The 27,934-nt window shown below is 43.9% G+C and overlaps 1 protein-coding gene across 2 annotated transcripts; it reads left to right on the top strand.

Annotated features, from left to right (window-relative positions):
* The first annotated feature begins 6,283 nt into the window (after window positions 1-6,283).
* Window positions 6,284-22,437, top strand: TMEM39B (transmembrane protein 39B). Of its 2 annotated transcripts, none has more exons than XM_075264689.1 (9): window positions 6,284-6,395; window positions 7,744-7,925; window positions 14,754-14,973; window positions 15,588-15,671; window positions 15,763-15,917; window positions 16,752-17,073; window positions 18,959-19,146; window positions 20,336-20,456; window positions 22,111-22,437. In XM_075264689.1, exons 2-9 carry the CDS (start codon window positions 7,798-7,800, stop codon window positions 22,345-22,347), a joined length of 1,455 nt encoding a protein of 484 aa, XP_075120790.1. In that variant the 5' UTR covers window positions 6,284-6,395; window positions 7,744-7,797; the 3' UTR covers window positions 22,348-22,437. The 2 variants fall into 2 exon arrangements, with proteins under 2 accessions (XP_075120790.1, XP_075120792.1); XM_075264691.1 differs by lacking the exon at window positions 6,284-6,395 and adding an exon at window positions 6,412-6,504.
* Window positions 22,438-27,934: the final 5,497 nt, after the last annotated feature.

Genomic DNA, 27,934 nt, shown 5'->3' with positions numbered 1-27,934 from the left:
ATATGGAGTCCCCTAACGTTCAAATGGTTAACCAGGTACCTCTACTGAATAAAGCCGTTTTAGAGTCTTGGATGCGTACGTGGATCAAACCCAACACCCAAAATGTCTGTCAAAGCCAGACCACCGATCTTGTTGCTGCTGGCGCTAACCAACTCACCGACGCGATAGGCTGCTAAAAATGCCAACGCAAATGCCGTGCAAAACAAACGCACCACCACTGCGCCCGAGCAGACTCCGGGTAACATGGACATGAGTCTACTCAATAACGAGAAGGAAACCGGACGCCTGATGGCTCAGTGTACTGACTCTTTGGACCACCCCTTTGACACTAAGTATTTTGACCATAAATGACACCCCAGCCAGAAGTTTTATGGCCACATTGGCCGACCATCCCCTGAACCGCAACACCATCAACAAGAGAACAGTAACGTCCAGTAAGACGGCTTCCTCTGTGGGTACCTTACAGCTCCATTAAGACCTCCCAGCCAGGTCCCACAAGTAGTCTGGGCATCCAGTTCCCTCCCCATCCGCTGAGAGTTGGAGAAGCCTGAAAACCTGAAACTACGAACGGGACAGGGCAGTCAAAACACCATTCCCCTTTTAAATCTAAATGATGCAAGCCAAACTTCTGCCATGCAGTCCCTGTCCCTCTCGCTAAACGGTCCAGGGCCTTCAACACTGTGTGAATTGAGCCTTAGGTTGTGTATTAAATTCTACCGAAAAGTACAGTATAAGATAATTTTTAAATTTTTTTTTTACATTTAATTCTTATTATATTATATACTAGCAGTTACCCGCGACTTCGTCTGCGGATTGGCGGTAGCGCTGAACCGTTTATATTTCTTGTTCTCCCATGTCTGCCCCCAGTTTCTTGTCCCCCCATCTCTGCCCCCAGTTTTGTGTCCCTCCCTTCATCTGACCCCAGTTTCTTGTCCCCCATATCTCTGCCCCCAGTTTCTTATTCCCCCTTTCATCGGTCCCCAGTTTGTTGTCCCCCCCCATATCTCTGGCCCCAGTTTGTTGTCCCCCCATCTCTGCCTCCAGTTTTGTGTCCCTCCCTTCATCTGACCCCAGTTTCTTGTCCCCCATATCTCTGCCCCCAGTTTCTTATTCCCCCTTTCATCGGTCCCCAGTTTCTTGTCCCCCCCCCCATCTCTGGCCCCAGTTTCTTGTCCCCCCATCTCTGCCCCCAGTTTTGTGTCCCTCCCTTCATCTGACCCCAGTTTCTTGTCCCCCATATCTCTGCCCCCAGTTTCTTATTCCCCCTTTCATCGGTCCCCAGTTTCTTGTCCCCCCCCCATCTCTGGCCCCAGTTTGTTGTCCCCCATCTCTGCCTCCAGTTGCTTGTCCCCTCATCGCTGCCCCCAGTTTCTTATTCCCTTTCATCTTCCCCCAGTTTCTCGGCCCCCCCATCTTTGCCCTCAGTTTGTTGTCCCCCCATCTCTGCCCGCAGTTTCTTGTCACCCCATTTCTGGCCCCAGTTTCTTGTCCCCCCTCCATCTCTGCCCCAAGTTTCTTGTCCCTACCTTCATCTACCACCAATTTCTTGCCCCCCCCCAGTCATCTGCCCCCAGCTTCTTGTCCCCCCCTTCATCTCTGCCCCCAGCTTCTTGTCCTCCATCTCTGCCCCCAGCTTCATGTCCCCCCCCCTCACATCGGCCCCAGTGTAGGTGGACTCACCTTGCCACACTCCCCCGTCGCTCTCTCCGCTCGCTTGCTGCACATCGGTGTCGGGCGGCTGGCTGCGTGTGGCGTATAGGAGGCAGAACGAGGCCCGGCGTCAGGTTGCTATGACAGCCGGAGCCTCGCGCGGCCTCCCTGACCTGTCAGGTGTGCAGTTGTATTCCAGCCTAGGCAGGTAGACTGCAATACAGGCGCCGATATTATACAGTGCATTGCCGCCTGTATTGCAGTGTACCTGCCATAGGCAGCCAGCCGCCCGACACCTATTTGCAGCGAGCGAGGGGAGAGAGCGTTGGGGGAGCGTAGCAAGGCGAGTCCAACTACGCTGGGGCTGCTGAAGGGTGGGGGGACATGATGCTGGGGTATGCGGTCGATCCCTGTGGACCCCGACGTAGGGACGCGGCTCCCCCCCCCCCCGGGACACCCCCTCCCCCCGCAGGACACCTCCTCCCCAACCTGCTGTACCCACTGCACTTACCTGTGGTGTGTTGGGTGCAGCAGCCTCCTCCGTCCGAGAGCTGTGTAGGCGGGCTGGGACAGCTGCAGCGCCGGGTCCATGTGGGCTGCTGCCATCTTCTTCAGTGTGTCCGTGCTGAATCGGCACGCCCACCTTCAGCCCCCAACCTATGGTGCGCAGCCCTGGCCCCAAAGCCCGCCCACAGCCTGCCATGCACCAATAGGAGGTGCGTGCACAAACCAGCGCTGGCAGAATGCCAGCTGCTGCAGCCGAGCCGGAGGATTGTTTGGAGGGTCACGGTGGCGATTTGGGGTGAGTGACCCACATTTAAAATAGCCTACTACCTTTTCCTGGCAAATATGTGTGTGTGTGTGAAATTACCCCAAAATCCATTCACCTGTTTGGCTGTGATTGCGGAACAAACATCCAAACTCACAAACTTTCACCTTTATAATATTAATAGGATGTTATAATACGGTTTGATATAAAAATATAACAATATTATATTATTGCAATATTATATAATTGCTATCGGCATAAAAAGGTGTCAGGGCTCGTTCACATCTGCGCCCAGGTGTCCGTTCTGCAGGTTTCCGTTTCCTGCATAAAACAGAGCAGGAGACAGAAACCTGCAGGAGTCTTTCTCACCCATTCATTTGAATGGGTGAGAAAGATGTCCGGCCGTGAGCGGCGGTTGAGCGTTTTACGCTCTCCGCCGCGAAACTGGGTTTTTTAATCCGGACACAGAGTCGGACATGCAGTACTCTGTGTCCGGATTTTAAAAACCGGTGTCGCGGCGGAGAGCATAAAACGCTCACGGCCAGACCCGGTCTGTGCTTTCCGTCTTCTTGCATGTAGAAGACGGAAAGCACAGAACGGAGACCAGAACGCAGGTGTGAACCTAGCGTCAGTATGCAATCAGTATGTGTATCAGTCCGTTTTAAAGTCTCAAACTGAATTCAAACGGACTGATGGCATACTGATGTGTGAACATACCCTTAGACTTAACCCAGAAGAATCTCTTAGATCCAGGGTTCTCCTCCCAGCCATCAGAAGACACTTTTCATTAGGCCTCTGCCCTAACTTCCATAAGAATCGGAGAGCTATTCTTACTACTTTTTATCCAAACCCCAGGATTTCCCAAAGAGGAATAATTCCATTGCCTATATGTTAGGAGATGTCTTCTGAAATATTTGGAAGAAAAAAAAAAACTTCTCTACTAGTTTCAGGGTAGCCAGAAGGGTCAAGAAGGCCCCTCTTCTTCCCTTTCCAGATGGATTAAACAGACTGTTTTCTTGGCCTACTCCTTTGATCTTTTGGGAAGCAAAACTTTCAGGGTTTTATTGTGTTTTTTTTCCTTGTTATAGCATTCATTCTATGGGAAAAATCATTTTATAATCTTGTAGTTTACTGTTCCTACAACGCTATGGGCCACAGAACCCCCAAAACAAGATTGTTTCATACGCTGTACAGTGGCCATGCTGTGCTATTACAGTTTAGCTACCCTTATGCTGAGGCTCCTGGAGAAGACAGAGGCTTCAGAACTTAAAGGGGTATTCCCATCTCGAGGATCCTATCAATACTAGTAGCTTATGTAAATTGAAGACTTTTCCTAAATATATTGCTTTAGAAATGCTGCTTTGTTTCCCTGCTATGTGAACTTATTATTCCTCCCACTGTTTACACAGTGTTACCGTAACCATGGACCTGTGAGATAGGTCGTGACATTACTGACTGCTAATTGCAGTTTGCTGATGAGTCTGTTATCTCTCTATGTAAACACACAGATAACACTGAGTTTGTTCTCTACAAGCATGTGCATATTATCTGATTTGCATAACTATTGTGATACCTCATAGTATGGTTCAACAAGCTGTGAGGGAGAAAAACTGGAAGTGAGAAGAAGAGACAGCAAGCAAACTTCTGAAACAGTGAGCTGGGTAAACCCCTTTAACCTCTTTGTGACATGTACCATAATAGTACAGGGATGTTGGGACTCTAACCATGACACTGCTCAGGAGCTGAGCGGGCGACGTAGCTGCAATAATTGAAATAATCATTGTGGGCAAGTTCACAATGAGTAATTGAGCTGACTTCCGATTTTACGCTGTGCTGTGAGAGCCGGGAGGAACGCCCCCTCCATCTGCTTGCAGTACTCGTCCATAGACGAGTATTATCAGGAGGGGAGGGGGCGTTCCTCCTGGCTCTCACATCACAGCGCGATTGGCTGTGCTGTGAAGAAGGACGTCTCTGACTGAGTGTCAGAAACGCCCTTCTGACCATAGAAAAGCTACGGTACCGGGCCGTAAGCTCTTCACACTGGGCCCACATCGGGAAAGCCGACAGTGCGCTGAACTCAGCGCACTGTCAGCTTTCCGGCATTATATAGAACTGCCTGTGGGCAAAATGGTGAAAGGTCCTCTTTAAGGTCAAAAATCTGCAACAAAAAAAGTTGAGTTTTTGCAACGTGGGGCCTCACCCTGACATGGCGATAATCGTACTGACTCGGAATAAAGTGGACATGTCAATTTTAATGGTTGGTGAACACTGTATGAATAAAACCTGTAAGTAAATGACACGATTCTGTGGGTTTTTTTTTCTCTATTTAATAAGTTTTTATTAAAATGTTTCAAAAGGAACAGACAAGAGAGTGTGATGCAACACATGTTTTTGTTTTTTTTTAATCCTATCCTGAATTTTTTTTCTACCTTCCCACTATATTGTACAGAATATTGAATGGCACCATCATAGTGTACAATTTGTCCAGCAAAAAATAAGCACCTAACTTTAAAAAGTGATGGCTTTTATCAGGCAGGGAATACAGAATACGCAAAACGCAAACATGGAAAATCGCTATGTCCTTAAAGGGGTTGTCCAGGCAAAAATAGACAACTGTTTTAACGTTTTAAATAAACTGAGGAAGTGAAGAAAAAAGTAAATTGGACACTCATTTGTCCCCGTTGCACCAGCGGGTCTTTTCCAACGTTGTGCAGAAGCCGCTGATTGGCCTCAGGCCCTTTGCTTCAGCACATCAGAAGAGACCCACCGGAGCAGATGAATCTGGAAACATGGAAGTGGATAGGTGAGCATCCATTTTTTTTCCCCCACTGCCCTTAGCTTATTTAAATGTTAAAAGGGTTGACCATTTTTGCCTGGGTCCAATTCATTTTTATAGATGGCCTAAGGCCTGGTTCACATCTGCGTTTGGTATTCCGTTCAGGGAGCACGCATGGGGACCCCCCCTGAATGGAATACCAAACGCATTGACAAGTGGCGAGCAATGAAAGCACACAGACCCCATAGACTATAATGGGTCCATGTGTTTTCCGCGCTGTTTCCACACAAGTCATGCGGAGAGGAAAGTAGTTCATGAAGTACTTTTCTCTCTACATGTCCCGTGTGGACACCATGCGGAAAATACACGGACCCCATTATAGTCTAAGGGCTAGTTCACACGGGGCACGGATTTTGGTCCTGATTGTGACGCAGGAAGCCGTGTCAGATAGGACCAAAATGCGCCTGCCGCGACTTCCGTCAGTTGCGGTTTCCTGCTCTGGAGTAGGCCCAAATGAATGGGCCTAGTCCGGGCGAGGCAGACACGAAATCCGCATGAAGAAAGGGCGGCTTGCTTCTTTTTTCCATGGGCGGGAACATACCGCTCACGGAAAAAAGTAAGCTAGCGGTCTACAGAGACCTCTATTCTGACGTGGATTCAGGACCAAAATCCGCCTCCTCTTGCCCCATGTGAACGAGTCCTATGGGGTTTGTGTACTTTCATTGCTCAACACTTGCCAATGCGTTCTGTATTCCGTTTGGGGGGGGGGGGGGGGAATATGTGAACGCAAGCGCAGATGTGAATCAGGACTAACTTCAGTTGGCATATAACACCTAAAATCTCCTCAATGCTCATGCAATCACCTTTGCTATTTCCATCCTGTTTTATAGCAGCCATACAATGTAATTACAGTCTGGTTCCATTCACTTTCACATGACCGTCAAAGCCCCTTCGACTAACCCCAATCTACATCATTATAGACTAGTCTGCTATTGCGTATGAGCTTCTAGCATGCTAAACATACGTTCACACAGCAGCTCACGTCTGGTGTATCCGCGCATGCTCAGAGTGAAGAAGCTAGCCTTGGAGTGTAGGCGTGTGACGTAATCACGCAAACAGGCGCGCTTCCTTTCCCAACCTTGTCCCGCTGCGCGTCCTCGCGCTCTATGACACAAGGCGCGCTCCCGCTGGACAGAAGTGGTGAGTGTTTTGGGGGTGGTTGTTGTACCTCTAGGGAGGCAAAGTGAGGCCCTACCGTGCGCGAGTGTGTCTGCGGCTGAGTCCTTATTACTGAGTGTCTGCGGGGGCGGTAAGTGCCTGGTGTTTTCATGTGGAGGGGAGAGTGCAGTGTGCTACAGCTTGTGCCACCACTCCTTGTTCCTAGGCTGCCCCCTGAACACTGGAGCCCCGCTGCTCTTCCTCCACTCGCCCGAATGCCTGCGCTTCTTATGGCTTCTGACAGTAGTGATAGACTATGCAGTGTGCTGGAGCTCCATTATTGGTCAGGGCTGGGGAGTTGCTTAAATGACAGTTCCATAATCTATTCTCCCAGTCACACGCAATCCCTTTCTAGTGATCTCCGCTTTTATATCCCATGACCTGCGGGTTAGACATTTATGGCAGCCTGCCTTTCTGTATAAGTAACCTGTATAATCAGGCCTCGGGTATAAAAGGTGTTGGCCCAGAAACCAGTCCGATCTCTTATGTTATCTGCATCAGTCAAGTAAAAGATGGCATGAAGTGACGATATCTTTCCTGCCAGAGATTTTGTACAAGTTCCCATTATAACAACAACCCTCCTTGTAAAGGGAGCATGGCAGAAATATGTTTCCCCTTACACTATAAAGAGACCCTGCCATATTCCCTGAAGTCTCTATATTGGTAGAGACTTGTTTTTTTCTTCTAAAGTGTCTTTCCTCTGTTATTCCTCCTGGAAATGTTTGACTGCATTGACAGCTGGCTGTTAATGTTTTGCCCCAATACAGTCTGTGTCCAGTCAGTACTGACGCCATTCTACCATCTGCCATGCTGACAGTGCTATATTGTGTAGGGTCAAGCCTTTAGTAAGTGGAAAGGTAATGCACTGTCTAAATCCTAAACATTCAGAAGAAGTAACAGGAATTTGGAGCAGGATTTCTGAGTAAATTCTAGCAGTGACCATTGTGCAAACCCTATTAGTGTATGGACAGGGTGAGCAGGGCTCTCACTGCCTCTCCTATGATTTTTGTCAGGATTTGCTCTGCATTTTACTTGTAAGTAATATTCCATATCCTATACATACTCTTCCAGACCTGGGTTGCAGGTGTTTCATGTTGTAAGAAGATCTGTGTGTCTCCTGCATTCCTCGGTCGTTATTGCTAACAAACAGTCTTAAATGCATTCTGTCCATTGCCTAAAAGTCCATGTACATTTCGGAGTTTGGCTCACTTTTTTGAGCCATTATGATGGGGGAACACCCGTTTTCATAGTATTCTTCACTTTAAAATCACATATGTAATGAGGTGTTTTGTTTTGTGTTTGTTTTTTGATGTAGTATTTTGTGTTACAGCAGGTCCATGGACTATACATGTCTTGTTTGTGACTAAGGTAGATAAGCCCAGACATGGCTGGGGGCCGCCGGGGCCCAAATCGGACATCGTACTGCCGCACTCCCCTTTGTGACCCTGGATCTGCAGGTGGTGCCGTCCATGGAGGAGCTCCAACTGTGAGTGGAGTGAGGTCCAGAGCAAGGTATTGGGCAAAATAATTTGGGTCAATATTTTTATAGGTTAACAGTATAACATCACCTAGAGGCAGGTACTCTTCTAAATTAACACAGTGAAGAAGTGGTTTTAAAGACAACAACAAAAAATCTGTTTTCACAAATTGTCCTATTTAGTTATGGTCATGGATGTTCCCTGTGTGTTGAACCAAAACATGCATGTCACACCCTTGTTGTTGGAGTGTGCAGGATTGGAAAACTTGATGACTTTCTTTTTAAAACCATGCCCTACCTGTTCACAGGTTGTGTGCATTTAAAGGGGCTCTATCAGCAAAATTATGCTGCTAGAGCCCCACATATGCGTGAATAGCCTTTGAAAAGGCTATGCAGGCACCGCTAAAGTTACATTAAACTACCTCCCCCTCCCTGTTTTAAACTAAAACCCTAAACAAAGAATATATTAATGTTATCTATCGTGCATGCCTCACTAACACATAGCAATAGCCTTAAGAAAGACTATTCTTTTCCTACCATCAGATGTCCTCTCCGCGCCGCTGTTTGGTTGAAATCCCGGTTTTCTTCAGTATGTAAATGAGTTCTCTCGCAACACTGGGGACAGTCCCCAGCACTCAAACAGCACTGGGGGCGTTCTCAATGCTGCGAGAGAAATCTCCAGCGCTGCCTCCATCTTAGTTTGGAACGCCCTCTCTCCACAAAAAAATGGCCATAGGCATGAGCGGTCATCTCTGCCTGAAACCCGATGGCAGAGCTGACTACGCATGCGTTGAAGTTTGAACCCAGCGCCGAAAGAGGGCGTTCCAGGCGAAGACAGAGGTGTCACTGGAGATTTCTCTTGCAGCATTGGGGACGCCCCCAATGCTGCAAGAGAACTTATTTGCATACTGAAGAAAACCGGGATTTGTACCAAATGGCGGCGCAGAGAAGACATCTAAAGGTAGAAGAATAGCCTTTCTTAAGGCTATTCCTATGGGTTAGTGAGAAAAATGTCATTTTAATGATAGAATCCCTTCAAAAAAAAAAAAAATGCTAACTCATTATAAGGGTGCATGCACACTACGTAACGCCAGGCGTGTATGAGAGCCGTACACGCCGGCGTTACAGCAGACTGCCGAACACTTCCCATTCACTTCAATGGGAGCGCTCGTAACAGCGGCATTTACGAGCGCTCCCATTGAAGTGAATGGGAAGTGCTCGGCAGCCCTGCTGTAACGCCGGCGTGTACGGCTCTCATACACGCCCGGCGTTACGTAGTGTGCATGCACCCTAACAAGAATTAACCCCTACCCATGTCACTACCTGCTTGGGGGTTGCTGTTCATGTCAAATGAATAGGTGTTCGTCCATGTAGAAGTGCTCATGAGTACCAAACAGTATACTTGAAACACTCAAGAACTAATCGGTATACAGCCAGAGATTGTCTCAGTGAATGATTGCCACGTAAAAAACAACTTGCTTGTCAGTAATTCTTTCTGTAACATCAAATTAATTGGGACCTGGGACTGTGTTGACTCAATGCTGGACAATGCTCTTCTAGTGACTATAGCTCAAATGACAAGAGTGTGTTTAGCAAATGTAGTAAGACAACAGTAAGTCAGACAAAGTATTGAAAATTGCCCAAACTGGATTCTTGTGATAAGTCTGAAGTAGGTGCTGCCTAATATCAAACTACGTAGGTTGTAGGGGGCAACATGGTGGCTGTAGCGCTGGAGTCCTGGGTTCGACTCCCGCCAGGAACAACATCTGCAAGGAGTTTGTATGTTCTCCCTGTGTTTGCATGGATTTCCTCCCATTCTACAAAGACCTACTGATAGGGGAAAAAAAAGTACATTGCGATACCTACATGGAGCTCCCAATCTACATTTAAAAAAAAAAACTACATAGGTTGTGTATTAGCACACTCCCAGAATTTCTGAAAGATCTCAGTCTATTTGATGATATTTAGCACAAGAATAGGTCACAGAGGGGGATATTGTAGATTAAAATAAAGCGAGCCATGTCTCAATAGGTACTAGCTGAGATAAGAGAGCCTCTAAAAGGTCTGTTAATTGGGAGGATCATTTGGCAGCTCCTATTTGGATTTGTAACCAGTCAATTCATGATCAGATACCACACTAGATATATTTAAAAAATGTTTGAGCACAGCTGCAATCCTGCGACTGTAACTTTTGGGAAATTTGCCATGTGAGAAACAGGGTTTGTCCATAAAGATAAACCATACTTATTAATGAGTTTATAATTTATGCAGTTTTCATACTTCCTCCATGCCAAAATGGTAGACCATATGAGTGGGTTTTCCCTAACCTCTATGACAAGAACCACTGTAGAAAAATGTAAAAGGGCTTCAGTCTGTAGAGGGGGAAGCAAATTCCATCTTGAGACACACTTATGAGATGGGATACTCCTCTAAATCATTTGCCACAAAGCGTTAATGTGCCACAAGTGAGTATAGCTTTGAAATGGGAAGTTTAACACTCCCCCGTCATCCTTATACTGCTGTAGCTTATACATTCATACATATATGAAAGCACAAACATACTTTAGCAGTACTTTGTTGCAATCTTAGTAGAGTATTTATTGGAATAGATTGTTGACATAAAGTAACTTAGGCAAAATAATCAATTTAATTGAATGAATTCATTCTGAATAGGAGAGACAAAAACTTTCATTGTGATAATAACGAAGATACTAACAATAGTTTGGTATGTATTTAGACTATACAACTGATGTAAGTTCAATGGTAAATTAACCCACTGAAGCACAATATTTGAAGTGTAAAGGGAAAAGTGGATTAATATGGACAAAGCAAGGAATAAGACTTAAAGCATATGGAACATTTAAAGAGGATCTTTCATGGTCTGGGGCACAGGCAGTTCTATATACTGCTGGAAAGCCGACCGTGCACTGAATTCAGCGCACTGTCGGCTTTCCCAATCTGTGCCCCGGGTAAAGCGCTATCTGTTCCGGTACCGTAGGTCTTTAGAGTCAGAAGGGCGTTTCTGAGAGTCTGTCAGGAACGTCCTTCTGTATAAGCAGCGCCAATAGCGCTGTACTCTGAGATCGGGGAGGAACGCGTTCTTCCCCGCTCACACTGTATAGCACTATTGGTGCTGCTTGATCAGATTGATCTGCTTGAGCAGATTCAAGACCTAAGACAGTTGAACACAATCACAATATGTTAAAAGTAATTGTTTTATCTAGAATCTGTCCTCTCCCATTCTGACACCACTCCAGTTATGCTTTCTGCACTTTATAGTATTCTTCTTAAGGCTGCTGCACCAGATAGTCCACCTTCACAGGCCTTTGGGAGAAGGACCTCCATTTGCAGCTTTCTCCTGACGTTTGGGATAGATCCTTCCCACAAACTTGGTTACAGTATGTTGTATTTATTGTCCTGATTTCATGCCATGCTACATTTGACTGGCATACTTTGCAATATGCAAAAGTGTCAAGAAATTTGTATGCTTCAAAACTGCTCCCATCAAATCTCCAGTTTCCATCTGCAGTGCCAGTACTTCATGCAAATTCGTATGACTTCTGAGTAGTAAATGAGTAAGGGGGGTATAAAGTAGACAAAAGGTTTTTTTCCCCCAACTTTCTATAAAGAAACTACAATATTATTGTTTCTTTTCTTTCATACCAATTTTTAATAGCAAAGAAAGCTCACCATTGTATTAAAAACTTGTGTGTTTAAGTATTATTCCACTAATTTGGGGGTCTGACCAATGAATCCCCAGCTGATCAAGAGAACAAGGTTTCTGTTAGGATCCTATAAATTGAGAGGCGTCAAGCATGTATGATTGTACTTAATTCATTTTTATTTGGGACCCCTGTTTCTTGTTCAGTGTGGAATAAACTATGCTATTTTACATATGTAAAATTAAGAGAATGCTATATTAAACATAAAGGCTTAAAGGGGTTCTATCATTGGGAAAAGTCATTTTTAACTAAACACATCCTTGCATGGCCTTTAGAAAGGCTATTCCACACCTACCTTCTGTATGTAAATTGCTTCAGTGGTTTTTGAATGAGCCTGTTTTTATTAATATGCTAATTAGCCTCTTGGTGCACCCCGGAAGTCATCGTGCACCCTCTGCTATTCTTTCGTATGTATGTGTACAGCACAGGCTGCTGCTGATGACTTCCTGTTTGCACACACACACACACACACACACACACACACACACACACACGAGATAATAGCAGAGACGAGTGCTGCTGGGAACTTCCTGTGCTGGCTGGAAGCTAATTAGCATATGAATAAAAACGGACTCATTCAAAAGCCACTTAGGGAATTTGGTATGTGTGGAATAGCATTTCTAAAGGTTATGCATATACTGTATGTGCTTAGTTAAAAATGACTTTTCCCAATGATAGAGCCCCTTTAATAAACATCAATGTTATTTTAGTTGTATGTCTTATTATTCATTAGTGGGTGAGATTATATTTGACGCTAGGGTCACACTAGCATTCGGATTTCCCTCCTTCGGGTCCGTTTGTGGACCTGCAAGACGTAAACCCTGTCCGCTTAAAAAGTGATTAACTGCAGACCCCATAGACAATAATGGGCCTGCACGGTTTCTGTCAGTTTTATACTGGAACCGGTAGAGAGAGAAGTCCTTAGTTTTCTCTCCACCGATTTTAAGCAGAATCTTCAGCTGGGTCTTACAGATGTCAACCTAACCTTAGCTGACAACCAGCTACATAAATTGCAGTGGAAAGTAAACTACATAGTACCAGAGTCGATCTGGTATGATGCAGCAGAAAAGTGATTTAAAGGTCTGCTTCAATGTCCCTTATAACTGTGTATGGAGCAAGTGAGCTATCTCTTGTGCTGTAGATGTCCCCTAAATGCTGCTTAGAGTTACAGTACTACCCTAGAATTCTATGCATGTACAGGAATGTGATCTGACAGGGTCCACCCCCATAAAGTGAAAGTAGAGCTCTACGCTTTAGTAAACTTTAGGGAAAGTAAAATGCTTTTGTCACACAGACACACTGTACCTGGGTGGTTGTAAACGATCACCAGTTGTTCCATCAGGCTATAAATCTCTCTAAAAGCTAACATTACTGGAACAATACTGTATTATGCATCCATACTGTATCCGATATAGCAACTGCCCTTTTTACCACTCTTGGGCATCTATTAGGCAAGCTGAGCAGTCCTCTAAACCATGGGATGTATTCAAATACTACACCCATCTTGGCGAGTGCCTGATACTTCTGAAGCTCTCGGTCAGTATAAAACCAGCAGAGAGAAAAGTTCTCCTTGCAGGGTTTTTCTGTCCGTCCAATTTAAGTGTAATCTTCAGCTGAGTCTATTACAGAAACTCCAACGCAGATGTGAACCTAGCCTTAGCAGGGCTGCACCATTATCTCTTAAATCACATTCGAATCCAGCCAAGGACAATATCTTCAAGGAATTTGTATGTTCTCCACGTGTTTGCGTGCGTTTCCTTCAGGTACTCTAGTGTCTTCCCTTATTCCAAAGACCTACTGATAGGGTATTTAGATTGTGAGCCCTACAATATCAATTTCCCTGTAAAGTGCTGTGGAATTTGCTTGCGCTAAATAAATAAATTAATGATTAATTGAACACTTTACCTCGATGATTATTTTAAGACTCTCCCCCTTTTCAATGTCTTGCCACTATTTATATGCCAGTTTTTTTTTATTCACATATAGGCAGTCCTCTGACTCCCCACAACATGGCTACAGGTTCACCTTGCAAATGTCACTTGCTGCTTCAACCCAGATGATCATTTACGGCAGTAAACTGTGGAAAATTTATATTAAATCCACCACCAACTATAATGCCACTTTCTTGAAAGTGGTAAGGGAGGTGCAAAATCGCAAGTTGCAAAAATTATTTGCATTTAAAATTTTACAAACCTAAGTGTTTGACACTTTTTCACTCTAGATATGTGTAAAATTAATAAATATACCTCGAAGTATGGGTATCCTGTTAGCACGGTATGCACTTCAGCAGATTAACTGGTGGCACAATAAATATTTTTCAGTGCATCTTACCCTATGAATTCCAAGAAGCCAAGGCTGTTGTTAAAGGGGCTCTATCATCAAAATTATGCCCTATGAGCCCCACATATGCCTGAATAGCCTTTAAAAAGGCTATTCAGGCACCGCTAATGGTATTTTAAAGGCCCTCCCATTTTAAACTAATATTCAAATCATACTTACCGTGGGCGGTTCGTGCACTGGTGAACATCCTCTTCGGTCCTGCCTTCCTCTGGTGTCTTCTTCCAGCGTCCTCCTGGGATCGCTCTGCCACGCCTTCATCATCTTTTCTTCCGGTGGGTTGTGTTTAAATCCCTCACTACTGCGCGCGTTCCGGTGCCATTTTTGTCAATGGAAGTTCGCGACCGTACTGCACATGCACAGTACACTTGCGTAGTTCTAAGAGAACTGAGTATGCTCAGTTCCCCTTAGAACCACGACAAAAATGGCGCCGGAGCGTGCGCAGTAGGGCTCCTGAGGGAGCCCTACTGCGCACGTCCGGGATTTCAACATAATTTTGATGATCGAGCCCCTTTAAAATATATGCATATAATGATTATACTGCAGATTTCCAGATCCTTTTCAGTGAATATTTCAGCTGCATGTGACATGAGAAACTCCATCCACATGCTTTCTACTGCAAATTCTGGAATCCACTCTATAAATCCACAGCACTATCATGACATGTGAACCTGGTTTCACTGCCAATAAACTTTTAAGAAAATAACATTTTATGCCTCATCTTGAACTTGGCACATAAGACTTTGTCAATGTACTTGCCAACGCTCTTGTTCTTGGATTTTGTTTTTGTCTCCTTTACTTTAGGAGTAGTTCCAATACAGGATTGTCAAGTCCCCCTCTTGCTGCACAGACAGTGGTACCCCTGCGGCATTGCAAAATCCCTGAACTACCTGCAGATCGCCACCTTGTTTTTGAGCTGCAGTTATTTCTGTGTCACCTGATTGCCTTGTTTGTGCACTACATCAATATCTACAAGACTGTTTGGTGGTACCCACCATCCCACCCACCTTCACATACGTCTCTGGTGAGTAACCAACACTTAAAGGGTTTGTTCAGTTTCAGCAGGAAATTTTACTGTTTGTGTATAACAGCAACGTTTATTTTCTGATATCCTTTAACTAGAAGTAGTCTGTTCTGTTCTTTACAATATAGCCTTGTAGTCTCTAAGTAATTTTATTATTCTAAAATGCAGTTTATTTCGGTTTAAAGTTCCTTATGGTCTTCACTTCTAATTTTTCTTTTTTTTTTTTCAAAAATTAATAGTACTGGAGCAAATAAAAGAAACATATTTTTTGAAGGGAAAAACACTTCCTCCACATATCAGGCCTCCCCCAAATCTTAAACTGCTTAGTTCACTACTTAGATTCTTGTTCAGTTAAAACAGGCCCATAAAAACCTATAGAAAGAGTACTGAGTTTGACAAGTTTAGGTGATATGGGGAAAGGGGAGCCTGATAAGTATAGGAAGAAACATATATACTTTATAAGATATGTTAAAAAGTGTCTCATATTCTCTTGTCATTTTCTCATATCAATTTTAAAATGCTACACGCCTTATAGTGTACCTTTATTTATGAACCTATTATTTATACTGTTCTAACTTGATTTTTTCTTTATTTTTTTCTTCACATTTTTGTAGAACTTCCACCTGATAGATTTTAATGTTCTAACCCTCACAACAATTGTGCTTGCTCGAAGATTAATTGCAGCAATTGTGCGGGAGGTATGTCTTGTATATACCGTGATTCTAGTTCGTAAAAAGTTACATGTACTCAAACAATTGTTCAGATAACTTTTTTTTTGTCATTGTTTAGGCCTCACAGGGAGGTAAATCTTCTCTGCCACACTCATTACTGTTGGTGGCCACACGGTTTGCTGTACTAACAGGAACAGGATGGAGTTTATGTCGCTCCATAATCTTGTTGTTCAGAACACACTCGTTCCTCAACCTTCTTTTCTTATGTTATCCGTAAGTAAACAGTTTTAAAGTACACTAAATCTTTAAATACCCTTTTCTTGTATGTTTCAAACTTTATTGCATGTAGTAACACAGCACTTATTACCCAGATTAGAATTCGCTATATGTCAATAGGATTTTCAAAGCTAAAGATATATCGATAATTTTTTTTCTTAGAAGACTTCTTCAATAGCAAATTGGAGAGCCTCTGACCTTCGTGTAGTGGTCAGGGATCATATCGCTAAGCCCCCTTGCAGACGACAGTGGCTGTGCTCGGTGTGTGCTCATTTCACGGATAGCATACTGACCCATTCATTTCTATGGGCCCGTACACTTGACCATGACTTACATGGTCATGTTTGCGGGCTAACTGTCCGGCCACGAAATATAGAACAGGTCCTATTCCTGTCCTATTTTGCGGCCCTTGCTTCCATGGCACCTCTTCAGTTAATGAAAGGGGCTGCGGAAGGTGCCCGTGCCTTTTAATTCACAAGTGGCTTTCTTCACACAGTTGTTTGCAACCGGCCTAACTGATATGGTTGACCAATCCCTAGAACAGGCCCTCAGTACTTTTATTAGATGTAGGGGTTCAATAAGGAAACAGAAGGCTAATTCACTGTATAATGGCCATTCTGCAGCTCTCCTTCCCTTCATGTAAATCGGAGCAGAGTTTAAGTATTCTAACTTGGATGTTCTATTTTGTAGCCTTCTGCTTCGATTTTTGGGTGTGGGGCCCAGGTGTCTGACTGACACCATTGTGATACTGATGACATTGTTAGTCTTTGTATCATGAATTCAAAATATATATAAACATTTTCTCCTTTTTTTTTTTTTTTCCCCTTCTAGATTTGGTATGTATATCCCATTTCTACATCTGGGGTATGATTTTCGTCGGTCAAGCCTTTTTGCCCATGTACCCAACACACGTGTTGGTGGAGACCTGGGGTCTGTTGATAAAGCAGGTCGGGATTACTTGACAGTACTGCAGCACATGTGGAGGCCCAGCACAGATCCTCTTCCAACACATGCATGCTGCCTGTCGCCAGATTTAATTCGCAGTGAAGTGCACTACTTGAAGCTGGACTTCAATTGGCGTGTTCGGGAGGTGCTGCTTAGCTCTATGCTGTCTGCATACTATGTTGCATTTGTGCCTGTATGGTTTGTTAAGGTACAATTCTTATTATATCTTGTCTATGGAAATAAGTGTAGCATAAACACCAACATAACACCAACACTGTAGGGGATCAACACTGTAGGGCAGTCTTTCTCAAAGTGGGCGATAACGCCCCCTTGTGGGCGCTGGAGGCCTATAGGGGGGCAGTAAAGGGCACAGAGAAGATTGGGGGGCGTTGAAGCGGTTTAGGGGGGCGATGGCTAATTTAAAGGGGTGGTATCATAACAATGATCCTATCTATACTGCTTGTTAATGTGGATTTAAGACTTTTCCTAAATACACTGCTTCAGCAAAACTGCTTTGTTTGTCCACGGTCTTACTTTATTCACTTCATTGTGGACACTAGCACCTGGCCCCCTGCTCATTGCTGAGGGAGCCACATGACGTAGCTCCCTGCTGTGTGGGGGGAGAGAGGGCTGAGTGTACGAAGCCAGCCTGTGTCTGCACCAAACATACACATCACATACACATCACCTAGCTCCCTGCTGTGAGATAGAGGGGTGTGTGTGGAATAAGTGCTGCTTTCTTATATAAAGCAGTCTAAATCCTACTGGGCTAAAGGACCTGGTCTCTCTGTTCACTAGGATAAAGCTTTATTATATAGAGCAGGCTGCTAGTGGGCAGAGGAGCCAGGTCCTTTAGGAAACTCCGTACAAGGTAAATCCAAGTCTACAGGACCTTTTGATGACATCACAGGCCCTTCAGTCATCCCATAGGATCACGCTATGTGGTGGGCGGAGCTACATACTAATTTGGGGGCGGGGCTAATTGACGCACGCAAACAGGAACACCGCTTAGAAGGCAGATCAAGCTTCATGAGGCTACCCCTTTAAAATAGTTTTTTTTGCTTTTAACACAAACTTTACAGCTCCTTTACGCTTAACGCGCGTTTCCTCGTGTAACGCCATCTAGGGGACTAGACAGTAACTATTTCCTGTCCAAAAGTTGTCAAACTGTACCATAGATGGCGGTAAGCTCCAATGCGAAGCGAGAAGTTTCTAGTCCATTCTCGAAAGTACTAGGCCCGCCCGCTGCCTCATATAAAAGCGCACGCGCCATCATGTCACAGTCAGTCATGTCATTCGACGATATTACGAAAACAAGTGAATTTAGCGACTAGGTAAAGTGCTGTACGTGCGGTGGTGAATACTGTGAGTGGTGTCATTAGCAAGTTTTTAATACTTTACTTCGGCATTTTTGAAGACAAAATTATGTCGGAAGCAAAAAAGAAGAAACGGCAGTATAGCGCGGAATATATAAAATATGGATTTATTGAAAATCATCGTATTTGTGTGAACGTGGATTTAGTGCTGTGGCAACGTTGCTAACTAAAAAGAGAAATCGGTTGCAGATTACCGAACGCAGTAACTTACGGCTGTTTTTGAGTAAATTCGAGCCTGATATTAACAAACTTGTTAAAAATCATCAAATTCATCCTTCACATTAGATTAGTTTTAAAATTAAAATTGAAATGTTTGTTTTAATAACATGAATAAAAGTTTTCCTAATATTACAAAATGGTGTTTTACATTACCCTCATCAGAAAGTCTTATTTTCACATGACACACATAATTTAATTATTAACATAATGACTGCGATTGTGATTCTTAATATGTAGTAAAGTAAAAAAATTTTGGGGGGCGCTAGAAAATAATTAATTCTCGAAGTGGGCGGTAGACAAAATAAGTTTGAGAACCTCTGCTGTAGGGGATTATAGGGTTATAGGTTGGACTTGATGGACTGATGTCTTTATCCAACCTCATCTACTATGTAGCTATATATAAAAACACTACTGTACTCAACCACACCACAGCTACATTATTTGTGATATGTGTTTATATTTCATTCATTGTGTATTCTTTACACTTTGTTTGCATAGAGCACACAGTATTATGACAAGCGTTGGTCATGTGAACTATTTCTTCAAGTTTCCCTGAGCACTTCAGTCATCCTTACCCAGCACCTCCTGCCTGCACGGTACTGCGATCTGTTGCATAAAGCAGCTGCTCACCTTGGGTGCTGGCAAAAAGTAGACCCAGCACTATGCTCCAACATGCTTCAACACTCGTAAGTTTAGAGCCATATTAAGGCAAACATTTGCATGTTTTGTTTTGTTTTTTTTATTCTTGAAATGATCATTCAGAGGCCCAGAAGAACAGACAGACACAGACCTCTAAAATAACAGACCCCAACCGAGCCCATTTGAGTCCATTAACTGTAATGGTGTCTGTTGGGTGTCAATACCTTTTTAACTGAAATTGCTGAATGAAAAATATTTGCTTACAGGACTTTCAGCTTCAAATTTTAGATGGACATTGATGGAGACTCCAACACCAATCTGAATTTAGAAAAAGGGGTTTTCCGGCCCCAAAAGAAATTTTTATAGGCTTGACCTATCCAGCCTCTGGGTGTTGGAAGCTGCTTGTGGACATGCAAAACGTTCAGCATCGCTTCTATTCAACAGTATTGACTAACCAGTCCTGTCCACTGTATAATAGTGGTTCTGGTGAACTGCAGCACCACTTGTAAACTTTAATAGCAAGCAGGCACCACCTGTCCACTAGAAGTTTCTGGCTCCGGAGGATATTGGAGAGATGAGCTGTGTTGGTTCCAGACCTCAACAGGTCACATACGGATGACCTATCCTGTGTATAGTTTAACTGTATGAAACTTTGATTTGGGTCCAGACAAACCCTTTAATTAGGGGAAAGTTGAGAAGACGCTATATGATATAAAAAAAGGAATCCATGATATGAGGCATCAGATTGGAGAGTAAGTTTGCGGTCATACCTGCATTGAGTGACCATACGGGGCTCCATCCCCCTTTCTGCTTCAAATGTGAAGAGAGAAAGGTCTTGCAAGCAGGATTTTTCTCTCTGCCGATTTTGGGTGGAAACTCGTCGGGCACCATTGTAGTTTATGGAGTTGGTGGGTAACTGCTTTTTATGCAGATAGTTTTTGTTTTTCGTGACCCAAAGCGGACCTGAAGAACAGAAACCTGAACACTAATGTGAATCTAGCAGAAATATTTTAGTATAAAGATAGAATACCTCTTCATTTCCATTTAGTATGCACAAGATCATTCACACATTTGGGGCCTCTTTCAACCAAAGAAGATCTGAAGGACCCCATATTTGTGTATTGTGTTGTGCTACATGTAATGCTTCTCATGTTCTGCAAAGAAGACAAAATAGCCACTTGGTCATATTATTTGTAGGCCTAGAAATCCATTATTCCATTAATGTTTGTTTTGCAGGTGGATGGAGGAGTGCATGTGGCCCCAGGGAGTGTTGGTAAAACACAACAAGAATGTCTATAAAGCGGTTGGTCACTATAATGTGGCGATTCCCTCTGATATGTCTCATTTGCGGTTCCATGTAAGTGATATTAATATTAAACTTTTGGCTTTTGTTTAAAAGTAGTTTTCAGTTGTACACAGAAGAGCACCTGCTAAACACAGAAGGCACATTTGCCTGTCCTGTGATAGTGTACCTACAGCCAAATAGGAGACTTTAGAGCAGTCTGTGGGAGGCATCTTAGCAGTGTCTTGTATTGCCTTGCTCTGAAATCTCTTGCAATGACAGGAAATGAGTTTTGACCTCTCTTGTTTGGTTATAGTAACAGTCAGTTCTTATAGGTCTTGCAGTACTAATATCCCATGAATTTTCATTTCTACATCTGCTTCCTTGTCTTGCAGTCAGTTTCTGAATCTTCTATTGCCCAGTCCCTCAATTTGCTTGTGCACTGCATGCTCAGCAAGATGAGCTGGATGTTAACGCTAGGGCTGTTATATAGTGAAATCCCCACACAATACTTCTACCTCCCAGTATAATTGTAGATAGCCTGCAGAAAAAAAATCATTGAAAGCATTGCCCTGTTACAAGTGTTAGATAATAAATTTGTTGGCCGACTGCAAACTTTCATATACCTTACTAAATGTAAGAGAGTTTATTACAACTAACACAACATGCAGAAACAGACTAGATGATATCAGGGCTCTTTAGGAGCCATTTCATCTCTTTCACGACTCCTTGTTCTTCCTTCCACTATCCTGCTGCAGAGAGAGACTCCCTCATGTGTTTTTACTTTATTTTTATTAGTATCTCCTATTTTTGATGGCATTCTTGCACATTACTTCTTTTTAAAGGGATCCTATCATACAAACCCTTTTTTTTCCTGAGTAACACGTCGGAATAGCCTTAAGAAAGGCTATTCTTTTCCTACCTTTCGTTGTCTTCTCCATGCCGCCGTTACATAGGAATCCCGGTTCTTGTTGGTATGCAAATGAGTTCTCTCACAGCACTGGGGGCGGGCCCCACACTCAAACAGCACTGGGGGCGGGCCCCACACTCAAACAGCACTGGGGGCGGGCCCCACACTCAAACAGCACTGGGGGCGTCCCCAATGCTGCCAGAGAACTCTCTTCAGTGCTACCTCCATCTTCGTCAGCAGGGTCCTCTTCATCCTCTTCTTCCGGCGGTGGCTTGTAACTTCTAGGCCTCGGGCAGAGCAGACTGCGCATGCCCACAGGCCATGATAAAATGGCCACTTACAATACTGTGCAAGCGGGCATTTTCTCATGGCCTGTGGGCATGCGCAGTCTGCTCTGCCTGAGGCCTAGAAGTTACAAGCCACCGCCGGAAGAGGAGGATGCTGCTGACAAAGATGGAGGTGGCGCTGGAGATTTCTCTCGCAGCATTGGGGATGCCCCCAGTGCTGTTTGAGTGCTGGGGCTCGCCTCCAGTGCTGAAAGAGTTGGGGCCTTCCCCCAGTCCTGCGAGAGAACTCATTTGAATACCGACTCTTTTCAGCCTGCAAAAAAACTGTGTGCGAATATACCTTTAGAGATAAAGTTGCATAGATTATTAGGAGGCTAGATTCCTCCTGTAAGTACGGCTAATGTATCATCCCCAATGACAGGGGAAACCAACAAAAGTTTTGTTCTGCTTTCTAACAGTAACCTTTCAAATGAAAGATAGTTTTTCTATGCTTTATCTTAATGTTGTTTCACATTTTTTTCCCTCCTACCAGTTTTTCTTCAGTAATCCACTGCGAGTTCTGAACATTTTAACAACACTGGAAGGATTTCTCATCTTTTATCAATTATACTCCCTTCTGTCTTCAGAGAAGTGGCATCATACAATTTCTCTAGCCCTAATCCTTTTCAGTAATTACTACGCCTTTTTCAAGTTGCTGCGTGACCGGATTGTGCTGGGGAAAGCGTATTCATATACTGGCGCTTCAGACTCTGAACAGAAGCTGAATTGACTTTTGCTACACCAAAGCTCTGTATTTTTGTTACAATTGCTGTGTTTCTTTATGTAATTAAAAACAAGAGCATATTTTTTTACTCTGAAATGGTGTGGTGGTCAGAATAGATCTATTTTGGGCACGCCTGATTTATTACAGTTAAAGGGTCACTTGAGCCAAAGCTTGAATTAATTTAAATTAAAAAAAAAAACCTCTATGTTGTTTGTAAGACAAATCCCCTCATTAGTAATAGTCTTCTGCTCAGTGTCTTGTATCCCATTTCATTAAGTCGCATTGGTTGCTGTATAAACAGGAGATCACACTCTGCTCCCTGTAGCTAATATAGAGAACTACCATGTCACCTTCATTCAAGTTAAAGCCCCTTCCCACAGTTACCCCCCTCTCCCAGTCAGGTCACCCTTCTCCTATTACCTTCCCCATGGCTAGCATCAGGTGCTGCTTTACAAGAACCTGTGGTGACACAATCCAAACAGTCTCAGGTGCTATTGTAAACTCTGCAGCACTGTGCAGAAATGGGTAAAAGACATTTGAAGAGCAAATAGACATGGATGAGCATCAAAAATAGCAGATTCTGAATACACTTCAATGACCACCTTACGTAGCTTTTAAAGAAAGGGAAAAGGCTGGAGAGTCACTTTTTTATCAATGATAACTACTAGAATTGGGAAAAGGTGTAGAAAATTTGACAAACCACTTGTACCCACTTTTCCTCGGCTCCAGCGTGGCATATTAAGTAGCGACATCATGACATCCACACCTCCCATTTGTCCAACGAAACCCAATCACAGGCCTCATTGGTAGTCTCTCCCCTGTGCCATCAGCAGCCTTGGATTACGAAACCAGGTAAGGACCACATGCTGCAGTAAAATTGAGGAAACGTGAGAGTGCGTGACTTTTATCTCCATACCTTCTCTTGGCTTTAGATTATGTATAATCGGAGTTTATTGAAAATTTTTATAATAAAGAACACAAACAAAAAAGGAAAACCAGAAGCGAGACACGCAGGCCCCAATCAGCATATACACACATGGAGGGGGGAACCCCCAACCGATAGACTCAATAAGGTACAGTTGATGCTGAAACAATAAACAAAGAAGAAATAAACTGGCCACGAGAGCCATGTAATATGAACAACAAAACACAGGGAAGGGGGACAAAGCCCCGGAATTGGCTTCTGGTGACCCCCAAGTTTGTCCAAAATGAAACATACAGGCGAAACTTCCAAGGGTTGCCCATTACTAAGGATTACCTACAGGCACGATAATAAAAGGCATCAATGACAATAATACTTGGGTAATATACATAAATCTATTAATGATGCATCATTTCTATATGGCAGTTTTATATATTTATTACTACAAAAAGGCTAAGTTGTGAGCACAAATCTAACGTTTATGTAAGGAGTAGTTACTATAGGGCTGATTTCACTTTCTGGCCTTGGAGCCATGTAGATAGCCATCATCCTGTGCTATAATATGTTGTAAGAAGAAAATCAGTCTAAAGCCTAAACAATGTAAAAATGGAGTAATTGTACAGTACAGTCAAATGTTTGGACACGTGGTGGGTTTTTCAACATTGTTGATTCATATTGAAGGCTTAAATTCTGAAGAAACACATTATTGTTTATAGCACTATTAATTCCATGGTGCTTTACATTCGGGAATTAGTACTAAACAATATGTAGAAACCAGAGGTGTAGAGTCTTCAAAGTAGTCCTGTTTTGCTTTGTGCACTCTTGGCATTCTCTCAATCAACTTCATGACCTAGCCGCGTGGATTGCTTATCCAACAGTCTTAGGGCCCCTTCACACGGAGTATGCGCTGGCTGATTCTGAACGTTTAAAACGTTCCGAATCAGCATGCGCTCCCCATGGAAATGAATGGGCTGCTTTTTTCCCTATTGCTTTCAATGTGATACGCCCCAGTGGGGCTGAACACTTGTTGGCTTTTCTTTCACTCTGCGGTCCAGCTCATTCCTAAACTCTCAGTTGGTTTTAGTACAGGTGATAACAGAGGTCGTGTCATCTGGCAAAGTACTCCATTACTTGTCCTCTTGGTCAAATAACCCTTACAATAGTCTAAAGGTGCGTTTAAGGTCATTGTCACTGGCGTAACTACCAGGGTAGCGGCTGCCCCAGGGCCCGGGACAGCCGCTACCCCTGCTTTTTTTTTTTCTTAATAGGCCGTTACCGGCTAGATCTGTAAACAAGGGGTCGGGATCAGTAAGTAATGCCACCCCCCGGGTCAATGATTATTATACTCAGGGGTTTTTCAGACCCCAGAGTATAATAATCATGGATGTTTATTCTGGGGCATAATACTGTGTACTGGGGCCACTATGGGGAATAATACTGTGTGCAGGGGCCTCTATGGGGAATAATAGAGCGCGCAGGAATGGGGGGGGGCAGTTGGTCGAGGTCTTCGGTGCCAGTCAGAAGGGGGGGGCCATGTCAAAAGTTCGCCACGGGGCCCCACTATTTTGTAGTTACGCCAGTGGTCATTGTCCTTTTGAAAAACAAACAATGGTCCCATTAACCCTTACATACACCATGACGTGTACATGACTGACTGTAGCATTTGCTCTGAAGCGGAGGTAGACGTACTAGCTGCTGAATCCGTACTGTTTAACTCAGCAGAATTGCCATGATCAGAGATGACTTGGAAATGTAATCACTATGGTTATATGCACTGACTGCATCGGGTTACTTTTACTTTCCCTATCTTGTTTGGTAATACTTGTAGAAGACTTCAATAGTTACATAGCAAATCTGTCATAGAATACAATGCAATACAGTGTGTGGGGGGGGTTTGGACAGGATCTTGCCTGCTTATCCGACAATTCTGGCTGACAACACACCAGATGATTCAGCAGCTGCTGGACCAGGCAGCTCCTTTAACAGCGTTAGTCCTTCTACTAGGTCTAAAGCCACCGGTCTCCAATATGCTCCTTATGAAGTACTTCAGTATTTTCTGCTCTCCACTGGAATCCATGAAGCATCCTAGTGCAGGATACCGATCCCCTAAGTGTCAGAAGTTATTAGATCAGTGAACATTATGTTAGGGAGCGTTCACACTACCGTCGGTGTCCGCTGCTAATGTCCGTGCAAAATCTTGTGCGGACATTAGTATCGGACACTAGTTGTGTCCGTTAGATTTTGCATTGATTTAAATGGACATCGGGTGCGTTCTTTTACAGTCCGTGGGTGTCCTTAACTGTCCATTCCCAAAGATGTCCGACTTTTCAAGTGGACAGCTAAACCCGACATGTAGGTTTTTGCTCTCCACTTGAAAAGTCGGACATCTTTGGGAACGGACAGTTAAGGACACCCACGGACAGTAAAAGAACACACTCAATCTCCATTTAAATCAATGCAAAATGTCATGAATACAGCTAGTGTCCGCTGCTAATGTCCGCACAAGATTTTGCACGGATATTAGCAGCGGACACTAGCTGTCGGACACCCCCTGGTTCGAAAAGATTAATGCTACCATGTCTGATACCAGAATGCATAAAGTGTGGTCTCTCTGGGTTAATAGATCATATATCGCTGGCTTTCCTTTTTCTTGCAACTGTAACACCTGGATTGGGAGCCTCCCACACTGTACCCTTCCCCCCCCTTCCCTTAGAGTTGAGGTTTTAGTTTCCAGACTAGGGATAAATATCTACCATACCTGGGTATTAAGTTCTGAAAATCTGTAGATGCCCAAGGGGCCCATTTCAAATGGAACTATGTCACGATGATTTCAAAGCTTTTGAAGGATCTTGTTGCATGGCATTGCATCACCCTTTCTTGGAATGTAGAGTCCATTCCTTAGTCTAGATCAGCAGTCCTCAAACTTTTCAAACGGGACCAGTTCACTGTCGCTCAGACCATTGAAGGGCCGAAATATAGTTAATAAAAAAAAAATTAAGATTATATGCTCCACAGTAGCTCCCCCCCATAGTATTATATGCTACACAGCAAGCTTCCTCCCCCCACAGTATTATATGCTCTACATTATGCCCTCCACCATAGTATTATATGCTCCTCAGTACACCCCCCACATTGTATTATCTGCTCCTCAGTATGCCGTGCACACGGTATTATCTGCTCCTCAGTACACTGCGCCCCCCCCCCCACTGTATTATATGCTCATCAGTACACCCTGCCACACACATACACAATATTATCAGCTCTTCACTATGCACCTACACTCACTTATACTTGCCCATGAAGATCCGCCATGCGTTCTCCTTCACACTACAGGCGTCGGGGCAGAGGTCACGCTCTGCAGTCAGTGTAGGCCGCGGTTGCGTGGACCACGGCCTACACTGACTGCTTTCAGCTGTATTGTGCATTTGCACAAACAACTGGAAGCAGCAAAAGCTCACTAACAGGGAATCCTGTACCGGATTCCCCGTTAGTCAGCAATCCGGGTGACAGCGTGCGCGGGCCACATATGGCGGGCCGGACAAATGTCCTCAGTGGGCCGCATGTGGACTGCGGTCCGTAGTTTGAGGACCCCTGGTCTAGTTGGTTACCTTACCCTGCATACTCTTCTTCCTTTGCTATCCTTCAGAAGGAAATATTTAATTTTATTTCGGCATATAAGTTACTTCATATTCGCAGATGCATTATTTATTTCCATACAAGTGGACTGTCAGTCCCTCATCTTTATAAATACTGTGTTGTTGCTTGGCTCTCTCAACTTATTTCTACCTATAACGAAACAGAGTGCCCATAATTGGGTCACATTGGAATTGACACTGGTTGCTCCAACCTCTCTGTAAGCCCTACTTTGAACCCCAAGGTCAGCGTCTCATACAATTCCAGCAGCTTGCAAGATAACTAATTATATGCTGCAACCATAGCGGAGGGTCCATTTTAAATGTTGGTTGCAAAGTCTGGTTTCACCATTAATACCCTTGTTTCTTAACCCCCTCTTCTCTTCTGGCCTATCTCCTTACGTGTTCATTTAGTGGAGGCACGCTCCGTTTCGCCATCTCATTGACTTCCTCTGTGACTGTCAGGTTTTCACCAAGAATATTTTGTTAATGCATACTCCCTGCCTCCCTCAGAGGCTTTTAAGACTACACAGGTCTTTCATTTCCTCCATTCCCTCACCCCACTTAATCCAGAAATCTCCCCTACCGGCCTTGAAAGACTGTTTGTTCAGAGAAGCAGATAGGGGCTCTCTCTCTCTCTCTTTTATATACAGTTTACAGAATGCCCCACTCTGATACCAAACTGGACTTTATGGTGGTCTGGGAATGAGACCTTGATTCCACCTTAACTCCAGCTCAATGGATTGACTGTTGCACATCTATTAGTAAAGGAAGTTGGCAAGTCACCCTTATGGAACTTTATTTGAAGGTGCTTCATAAAACCCATTGATTGATTTACCCTACACCCCTTTGTTGTAATGCCTTAGGCACTACTCTCCATATTTGGTGGTGCTGCCCTCATGCCCGTCACTTTTGGGTAGCTATTTATAGAATGGCACAATGGTTTTTTGGGCAGTCACTCCCATTGTCAGTTACAATTTTATCTTTAGTCTTAAACCTTCTAGCCTCAGGTATACCCAATACAAATTACTTCAGTACA

This window comes from Leptodactylus fuscus, chromosome 2 (genome assembly GCF_031893055.1).
Source record: "Leptodactylus fuscus isolate aLepFus1 chromosome 2, aLepFus1.hap2, whole genome shotgun sequence".
NCBI lineage: Eukaryota > Metazoa > Chordata > Amphibia > Anura > Leptodactylidae > Leptodactylus > Leptodactylus fuscus.
This window is presented reverse-complemented; position numbering and strand designations above follow the sequence as displayed.

Excerpts from the sequence above, each read along its gene's own strand:
- TMEM39B (XM_075264689.1), top strand. The coding sequence starts at position 7,798 with ATGGCTGGGGGCCGCCGGGGCCCAAATCGGACATCGTACTGCCGCACT. Across the intron at positions 15,918-16,751 it reads CTTCTTTTCTTATGTTATCC|ATTTGGTATGTATATCCCAT; the intron begins GTAAGTAAACAG and ends TTCCCCTTCTAG. Across the intron at positions 20,457-22,110 it reads TGTCTCATTTGCGGTTCCAT|TTTTTCTTCAGTAATCCACT; the intron begins GTAAGTGATATT and ends CCCTCCTACCAG.